This window comes from Charadrius vociferus, unplaced genomic scaffold (assembly GCF_000708025.1).
Source record: "Charadrius vociferus isolate BGI_N301 unplaced genomic scaffold, ASM70802v2 scaffold332, whole genome shotgun sequence".
In the NCBI taxonomy this organism is placed as follows: Eukaryota; Metazoa; Chordata; class Aves; order Charadriiformes; family Charadriidae; genus Charadrius; species Charadrius vociferus.
Genome location: NW_009647418.1, coordinates 2,786,129 through 2,795,024, shown reverse-complemented (window position 1 = coordinate 2,795,024; position 8,896 = coordinate 2,786,129). Strand labels below are relative to the sequence as shown.

The 8,896-nt window shown below is 48.5% G+C and overlaps 1 protein-coding gene across 1 annotated transcript in view; it reads left to right on the top strand.

Moving 5' to 3' along the window:
- Window positions 1-1,116: 1,116 nt before the first annotated feature.
- MORN3 (MORN repeat containing 3) overlaps window positions 1,117-8,896 on the top strand; it is an 8,853-nt gene continuing 1,073 nt past the window's right edge. The window contains exons 1-4 of the mRNA XM_009880288.1: window positions 1,117-1,261; window positions 1,960-2,117; window positions 4,211-4,370; window positions 7,238-7,422. Of these exons, the coding sequence (XP_009878590.1) occupies window positions 1,117-1,261; window positions 1,960-2,117; window positions 4,211-4,370; window positions 7,238-7,422 (648 nt within the window). The remainder of the gene's footprint in view (window positions 1,262-1,959; window positions 2,118-4,210; window positions 4,371-7,237; window positions 7,423-8,896) is intronic.

Here is an 8,896-nt window from a genome sequence, read left to right as displayed (position 1 = left end):
GGAGCAGGACAGAAAGGGGAGCCCAGGAGACAAAATCAGAGAGCATCCCACCCCGCCACACTCCAGCCAAGCGGCTGAGTATAGACGGCATTCATAGAAATTTGCTTTTTCTTTCTCCAGCCACCTTTTGTCATTTTTTTATGGTTTATAGGAGACTACTCTCACTTCCGAGTCCATGCCAGCATTCCCACTGTGCTGAGCAGTGAGCCATTCCACCAGCAATGCCCAGAAATCACCACCGCGCCGTACTCTGCTGTTGTCCTCTCTGTATTGATGGGCCAAAACATCTTCTCCCTCCTCTTCCCCCGTGCTGATCCTTTCCCTCCAGACTTCTGACACCCGAATCACCTCCCCACTGTGCCCATCATCCCCTGTCTGGTCTTAATGCTTAAAAACCTACATCACTTCAGAAGCCACCTCCTTTGCAGCTTGCTTGGCTTACAAGTGTTTGTCCTGCCCTGGGCGAGTCTGCAGCCTCCTGGTAGACAGAAATGTTGTGGGTTTGACCCCTTTTAACAAGACACATTCAGGATCGATATTTTTAGCAGTAAAGGAGCCTGAGCTACATTACTGCTGGATGTATAAAGTGTCCCAGCTCCTGGTGCACCCCAGGGACACCAGCCAACTCTCTGACCCGCTCTATCTTGTGCATGTTTTCCAGTGTCCTGAGATATTTCCTAGCAAACAGATAATTTTCTGATTTGGTTAAACAACTGCTCCAGCCTCGCACAGAGACGGCAGAGGAGCGGCTGTGAGAAGGAGCCTGGCCGGGTTTTGGCTGTATGGAGAAGGGGCTGCCTTTCCCTGTGCTCCCCAAGACCTCTGGCAGGCGCAGAAACCGATGCCCACCACCGACCTGGCCTGCTGAGACTTATTTAACACTTTCTAACAGCCCAGGCTATGCTGCGAGTCTATTTTCAGATGGTCCTGGTTTGTACTTCAGTGTTTTTAGATGCCTTCTGTTTGTTATATCCCTGATTTCTGGCTTTAGAGGAGTAAAATAATTACTGACTCAGGTGCCTATCAAAATACAGCTCATAAACAGACTGTTCTGCTTGTACCTGTCTCTAATTTATTGGTGACAATTGTTTGTTTTCCTCTCCAGCTGTGAAAAATATGCCCATTGTAAAATATCCCAGGGCTACAGAGCCTCTCTGGCACGAATGGGACAGGAAAGCACAGAAATGTGGATTAAGACACACCGTCTATGCTGTAAATGGGGACCGGTATACTGGAGAATGGCTGGACAACTTGAAACACGGTAAGATAGACCATTTTGAGAAAAACTACCAATTTAAATGTCTTTACAAAAGTTCTAGGGGCAGGGAGTGGTCAGTGGTTGTATATGCTCCTGGAAGACCATTCATTCATGTATGACTATATGTATATAAATATGTCTTTGATATACGACGTGCAAAAACATACTCAGAAATATTTCTAATAGGTAACTTGAAGAGCTTTTGCTTGCACTCAGGAGCAATTACCTGAAATATCTAGATAATAGATGTTTAAAATCCTCTGCAAGAACAGCAAACTGCAGCCAGCTCCACACTCCAGGATGTGCCCTGGCTACGCAGTCCCTGGAGCAGTCTTGGCTCCTGACTTGGCTTCAGGAATATTAATTTATCCTCAAGTCGTGACGGGTGCTGCAGGAGTCAGAACAGGGGAAGGAGACCCTGACCGAGCCCTGAGGAGCCAGAGCAGGACAGGCTTGTTTACAGGCAGTAACCCGAGGTTTGGAAAGATTTAAGTGCATTCAGCAAAGGCCACACAGGAAGCCCCTGATCAAGATTAATGACGCATCCGACTGGGGAAGCTAAACTGAATCCCAGACATAAACCTGCCTTGGTGCAGGGAGCGCCGCCTTGCCTGGGATGGAGCTGTAGAAAGGCAGCCCCGTAAATCCTTCTCCTAACAACCATGATGGTCCCCCCGTAATTCCTCTTGTTTGTTAAACAGGTAAAGGCACCCAGGTATGGAAACGCACCAGAGCTATTTATAGCGGTGACTGGAAGTTTGGGAAGCGGGATGGTTATGGCGCATACAGCACTCTTGACCCTGTAACCAAGGAATACAAGAAGGTGTATACAGGCTGGTGGAAAAACGACAAAAAATGTGTAAGTGAGATTTCCTGCACCTGCCGGCAGTGAGGCAGCATTCCCCAAAACATGGGGAATTGGGTGCATAGGTGCAAAAAGATCACTTAAAATACTTATTTTTCAAATGCTGAGGCTGAATTGAAGGGTTTTGGGGAAACAAATATGTGGAACGAGAAAATGAAAGCAAGAGAAAAACTCTGGTGCTTAGGCTTTCTCCCCCAGCCCTCCCCCACCTCGCTGTTCCCGCTGTTACTCACCTCTCCACAACAGATGCTGCAGGAGCTGCACCATGCCCCACAGCTCGCAATAGGGAAGCAGCAGCGTGACTCCAGGCAGAAGCTATGGGAACAAACCTTCCTCCAGGCTTGGGCTCTCTTTAAATCCTAATTTGAACCTGCAGAAAGCCCAGGAAGCTTCAAGAATAAAAATCCATCATTCATAAAAAGCCAAACACAGCCAAGAGTGCTCTGTCACCCACCATCTCCCCTCTGGAGAGGGACCCATCCCACCCATCGGGTGGCGATCAGGCTACAGCCCCAACCTCCCACCAGCTGCCACAGAGCAGCAATTGCTGCCCTGACTCACCTGCAGCTCGGCCAAGCAGGATGAGAGGTTTCATATCCCGTGTCTTAGTCCTTCCCACCCATCCTTTTCATTCCTCTCATACTCAAAGTGGTCAGAGGAACCTGTATTATAAGCGCTGCAGGAAAATGTACCTTCTTCTGGGAGTTTTACAGCGTATTAGACAAATAACATGAGTTCTTTTGGAAATTAAGCCTGTCACATAAATCACTAGTTTTTCTAAAGGAAACATAATGAGGAAGTCATCTGGTAAAAATGACTGCAATCTTATGTGCAAAATCCTCGTAGGAACGTTTTCTGATCTGCCAATGGAAACCTTGTGTTTGCCTTTGTGTCTGCTCTTAAATTAAATTAAGAGCCTCTTAACGCTTCTCATTGGCGTGTGGCTCTATGGCTCCAGTCTCTTAGAGGGACCTTCCCCTCCTGTTCTTTGAGGATATATTTTGAATGATTGAGCTTTGATGAAAGATTTATAACAACATCCAAATATCACTAGGGTTGTTTTTGCTTCTACAAAATTCTCCCTTTTACATCCATGCAGTTTAATAAAATTAATGCTCAGAAAAATCAGTTATTTCCAGAACTGATTTTATTTTTTGTTCAGAGATAAATTAGCACTTTATTCCTATGGGAAAACTCATTAGGAATATGTAAATATTTCTTATTCTTATCACTCCCTGGTATAGGGAGTATCTCTGGATTTCTCTTAATGGCAAACAAACATGTAAGACAAACACCTCCCTGGGGCCCCCAGCTTGCACACACCCAGTGGTCTTAATTCAGAAGGTCACCAACCAAACCCACCGGTGGCATCAAGCCCAAGGAGAGAAAGCAAAGAGCGGAGACTGCTCAGCGTCAGAGCTTGCCTGCCCCGCCGGGGCGACGCCTGCCGCCCTGGGAGACTGGCCCAGTGCCCGGCTGCGGGGAGGCACGCGTGGCATTGCTGCCTGCGCCTGCCGCTCTCACCGCAGGTAGCCTTCAGAGCTGGCTTTAGTTTCTAGTGAAGGAAGAAGGAAGCAAGGCAAGGGGCAGCTTAGGACATTACCTCTTTGGGGTATGGATGGAGGAGAAAGCAAAACCGTTTGCATGGTCAGCGTCACTTAAGAGACCTTCACCTGGCTCAGGGGCAAGGGAAGGAGTTGCCCAGCCCTGGGGCACACTGCACTGGAGGAGGCATCATCAGGGCTGAAAGGCATAGAATCCCCGTGTTGAGAGACGGGTCTTGTTTCTGCTGCCTATCCTCAGGCAGCTTCATATACTTGTAAAACCTGCTTTTAGCTAAATATTAGCAGTGATTATGCCAATAATAACATACTGGGACACAAACCTGATCATTTACCAAAAAAAAAAATCCCATACCATCACCTCTTGTTTCCTTCAACACAGGAATAGTTGCTGAGCTGGGCTGCCAGCAGCCAAGTGTAACAGTATGAAGCAAAGGAGTATCAAGAAAGTAATATCCCAAAGTTGAACACTGGTCCCTTTCAATTCAGAGGCTTCTAACCAGCCATCTCTGTGCTGCCCTCCAGGGCTATGGGGTGACGTTTTACCCTGGCGGGGAGCGCTATGAGGGCGAGTGGAGCGATGGGCTGCGGAACGGCTGGGGACGGATGTACTACTGGGACGGATCCATCTACGAGGGGCAGTGGCTGGAGGATCAGCCTGGTGGGCAGGGGATGCTGCAGCTGCGTAAGTACCAGCCACCCTCACCCAATGCATCTGCCTGACCTCTCCAAGGTATTTGGTGTCATGCTGCTCTCCAGATGCCTCTGCCATCCAGATCCCGCTGCAGCCTTGCGTTGGGGTTGCGGCTGCTGCCCTATGTGTTCCCTCCCCTCCTGGTTTGGGGCTGGAGGAAGCACAGGCTGTGCAAGGGCCAGCGTTGTGCTGCTCAAGCCCACACGCGTGAAAGCTTATTTTTGCTGTGATTTACATTTAAATGACTGGGATGGTTAGGGTTAGAGATAATATACTCTTGGGTCAGAGAAGAGCAAATCTCTCTTTCCAAGCCAGGCACTTTGCCAGACATACTGTCTAACTGCTGCATACCAAAGAGGAGTCTGGTTTCCAGCACAGGAAAAAAAAAAGAGAAGTTTTCCTTTTGAGTTCACTCCATCCCCTCTCTTACTTCCTACACTGGCTCATGTTGAGTGAACACAGGGGTTTCATTAGTACATGATCCCTTCCCAGAAATAACACCAAGCACATCACAGATTGGGAATGTTGGGGGCAATCTCAGCATAAAAATAGAAATTTGGAATTTTTTCCCCTCATTTTGCTTGAAGTTTAACATATTTTTCCCCAAAGCCAAGAATCCCAGTCCTTTGCAGTACAAGGCACTGCATTCCAGCAACATTTGAAGAAATGCTATCCCCATATTAGTATTCATCTTTTTTTTTGCTTGAAAGTGATCCCAAGGCTAGTAATTAGCTAAGCAAAGCAGCTGCGAGGAAGAAGCATGACCTTCACTGCACATCACATGCAGGAGGTGTAATGGTTTTAAACTGAAAGAGAGTAGATTTAGTTTAGATCTTAGGAAGAAATTCTTGACTCTGAGGGTGGTGAGGTACTGGCCCAGGTTGCCCCGAGAAGCTGTGGCTGCCCCATCCCTGGAGGTGTTTAAGGCCAGGTTGGACGGGGCTTTGAGCAGCCTCATCTAGTGTGTCCCTGCCCATGGTAGGGGGGTGAAACTAGATGATCTTTAAGGTCCCTTCCAACCCAAACCATTCTATGATTCTACGACTGCGCTCTCTCTGATGACTGTAAAGTCACTTTGGACAGATGGCTCATCCAGATGAAATCAGCACCTGCTTCCAGGGGTAACTCTGATGTGCTTCACTCCTGTCAAAGTCACCCTCGGCATTATAAACTGACAACCCCTTGGGGCTGAGCTGCGGTTGATGCACCATTTCAGAGCCCAGTTGCCTCCAGCATAGCCTGCCACCAATTGCGAGCTGGATTCCTTTTGGTTAAAATTAGCCAGAGCAATTATTTCATACCCACAAGCTTAATGTATTCAGCTCAGCCACTGGAAGCGTGCCCACGTGCCGGCAGCTTTGCAACAGTGAAAGAAAAAGAATTCTTCGGTGGAGGTCATGATGAGCTGCAACTCAAGATTAAATTGCTTGTAGTGGCAGCGTGCCCGGCGAGGGTGAGCTTGGCTGGGAGCACTGTGCTGATTCGCCGCTTCTGCTAAAGCCCGTTCCTGAACAACTTTTAAACCAGAGCACTGGACATCTGCAGAGATCTCGGCTGTGAGCAATGCAGCCTCTGAATACTCTGAGAGGAGAGTGGATGGGAGCAGCCGCGTGCTGCGGTGCAGCTGGGATGTTTGATGGCCCCTCCATCACAGCCAGGTCTGTGATTTTGGCGGTTTCTGAGTTGTCGGTGGCTGGAGAACAGAAGCTGAGTTGCTCCAACCTGTGGGCAGGGCAGGTCAGTGTTGCAGATAAGCACACCATCAGATGCAAGCTAAAGATAACTACTACCACGGCTCCAACCTGTAAACCAGACCCTGCCTGAAGAGCTCAGCAGCCATGCTCTCCAGAAGCATTTTAGTTTTTTCCCTCTTGCCTTACGGAGTTCTGGCAATCCCCAGCTACCTCTGTGGCACTGTGCGGGGTGCCCTGGTGTTTTGGCCACCTCTTGCCACAAAAAAGTTCAGCTGAGACCCAGAGATATTTCCACTAAGTAACTTGGTCAGAAATTCCCATGTGTTTTGGCATAGAAACACCATATGTAGGAAAAGGCGACAGCAGAGGACTCTCCTAGGGAGAGGTGGGTGGCCTGGATGTATCCCAGCCCCAACATCAGTGTGGGTACGATGCCTCTTCTCAACCAGCGTCCCTGGATGAGGCTGCACTCGTCCCCTTGCAGCTCTGCTTTCCCTGTTTGTCATTCCTGAAGAGCAGCACAGAGCCCAAAAAACCTCTCTTGACTTGCAGAAAAACGCCATAAGATGCAGCGCAGCTGGAAAAACAGTCTGTAACTGATTGCCCGAACCATTCAGACACTCACAGCAATTCATGCTCTGTAATTCATTGAGGAAAAACATAACTACAAGTATTATTTGAAATCAAGATTATTTTGACTGGACAACGATCAGACAGTGCTGCTGTTCCTTGCCCAGACAAGCAAACCTCTTCAAGCCAGAGATCCTGCGTGATTTGTTGCAGTGACAAATTCAAAACTTGTGTCCTATAATTTTTCATGTTGTAAAGAGTGACTCAGCTACTAGTCTTAACCCTGGACTCACTTGCTCCACTTATCAGCAAAAAATGAATATCACTGGGACAAGAACAAAGCAGGTGAATGCTGTTCTTGTTCCAAGTGGGCAAGCGTGGGCTTCTTCCACAGCCTTTTCTCCCTCTGCGGCACAGCAAACAGAGCACCATGAAAGCAAAACGACTCACTATGCCACAGCCCCCTCAAAATTATTAGGAGAAGCCAAACAGGTGATTTCCTCTTCTGTCAGTTTGCTGTGTTCATTGGTTTTGTTTGTAGCCCCTTAATGAAACGGTGCAAAATTCATGGTCTGTTCATGTATTTAATTGCAGCAAACAAAAATCGGTATGAAGGAGGTTGGAAAGATGGAAAGAAGCATGGCCCAGGGAAATTTTTCTACTTGGATAAGGGACAGTTGTTTGAAGGTACCTGGGCAGCAGGCATTCCAAAATGTGGAATTCTCATTGACTTTGGCAGAGTTGAAGCTCCTGCCCCTACTCAATATCCAATCCCAAAGGTAATTGCTTGGAAATGTTGGGTTTGCTAGTGATGTTTGCATTCATCAGCGCTCAGGGCAGCTCTCCAGGTAGCATTTTACTCTTCAGGCGATTACCCCCGTGGGGTTCCCAGCTCACAGGGTGTGTGCTCAGAGTCTTTTGGCCGGCAGTGTCCTAAACAACCCCATAGGGACAAATGGCCCCTCCAGCCACTGCTGGAGCCTCCCAATTGCCTACATCTGAAAAAATGCAGTTCTCATGCACCAAAACTGCTTAGAGACCTGGAGCAGCACAAAGGAAACAGGGACAATAGAGGCAGAGACAATAGTGGGATTTGCGTCAAAACCAAATGATTTCACCAAGCCAAACTGCTAAAGGTGACTAGACCTTGCCGAAAGCCGAGCAGCTGCAGCGCTAATATCAGCTATTTGCTTTACCCGGGCACCCCAAGCCAGAGGCTGGTCTATGCCCAGCAGGGTAGAAGGACGTGTGTAGCAGATGGGTGTCCGAGAGCTGACATGCTCTGCTCTCCTTTTCCCGTACGGTTGACACAGGCTGCGGAGGAAGAGCCAGTCCCTGGCCCTCTCCCAAAGACTTGGTGAGATGCACAATGGGGCACACGGACACCCCAGGCCATCGGCCTGGCAGCCGCCAGGACCTTATGTGTGATTTCAGCTGGAGGATGGGAGAGCCCGTCCCCCATTCTGTGCCCTGGGAAGAGGACAGGGAATGGGGATCACTAGGGAACAGACATGGCTCCAAGTGACACGGCGGGCCAAGAGTCTCAGCTTGAATCCCCCTGGTCTGTGTGCTGCACACGTGGAACACAAAGGCATCGCATTTCCAAGGGATGGTTCCTGCAGGATACGAGTGGGGAGGTTCCTCTTTGCTTAGGGCCAAGCAGAACCACACCAGACAACCACAGCTCACTGCTTTATGCCAGTAACACAGGGAACAGCACAGCCCTGCGGCAGGTAAAGCTACTTGCCTTCTTCCTCTGCTCCAGGGACAAGGTTGTTGCAGAAGATATTGCCCACGCACAGCCTAACGAAGCTCACAGCTGTTATATCTTTGCTTCCCTTATTTTTTCAAATCTGGTTTCTGTAGCAAGGGCCTTTTGAGCACAGACATTTTTGACAGGCCAGTTAATCCTGCTAATACTAGGCACACCCACGGCAGCGCAGAATAATAAACACTAAACACTCACCAGGGAAACACAATCGCAATTTTGCAAAAAGAGTGAAAGGAGCAGTACTTCTCTAGCTAAAAATATTTACCTTACAAGGTTTGTCAAAGGTCAGCTGAGAACAGCCTGGGATTCTAACAACCCAGCCCAGCAGGCCTGGGATGAATTACCGTTTCACTAAGGCAGGATGTTCAAGCCTGGCTGTTCATTTAACTCGCTGCAGACCAAATAATGACCCAGTTTTCTTCTGCTCTATGAGAAAAAAGAAAGCATCAGCTTTCACTGACATTATTGTACTTTCCATCGGA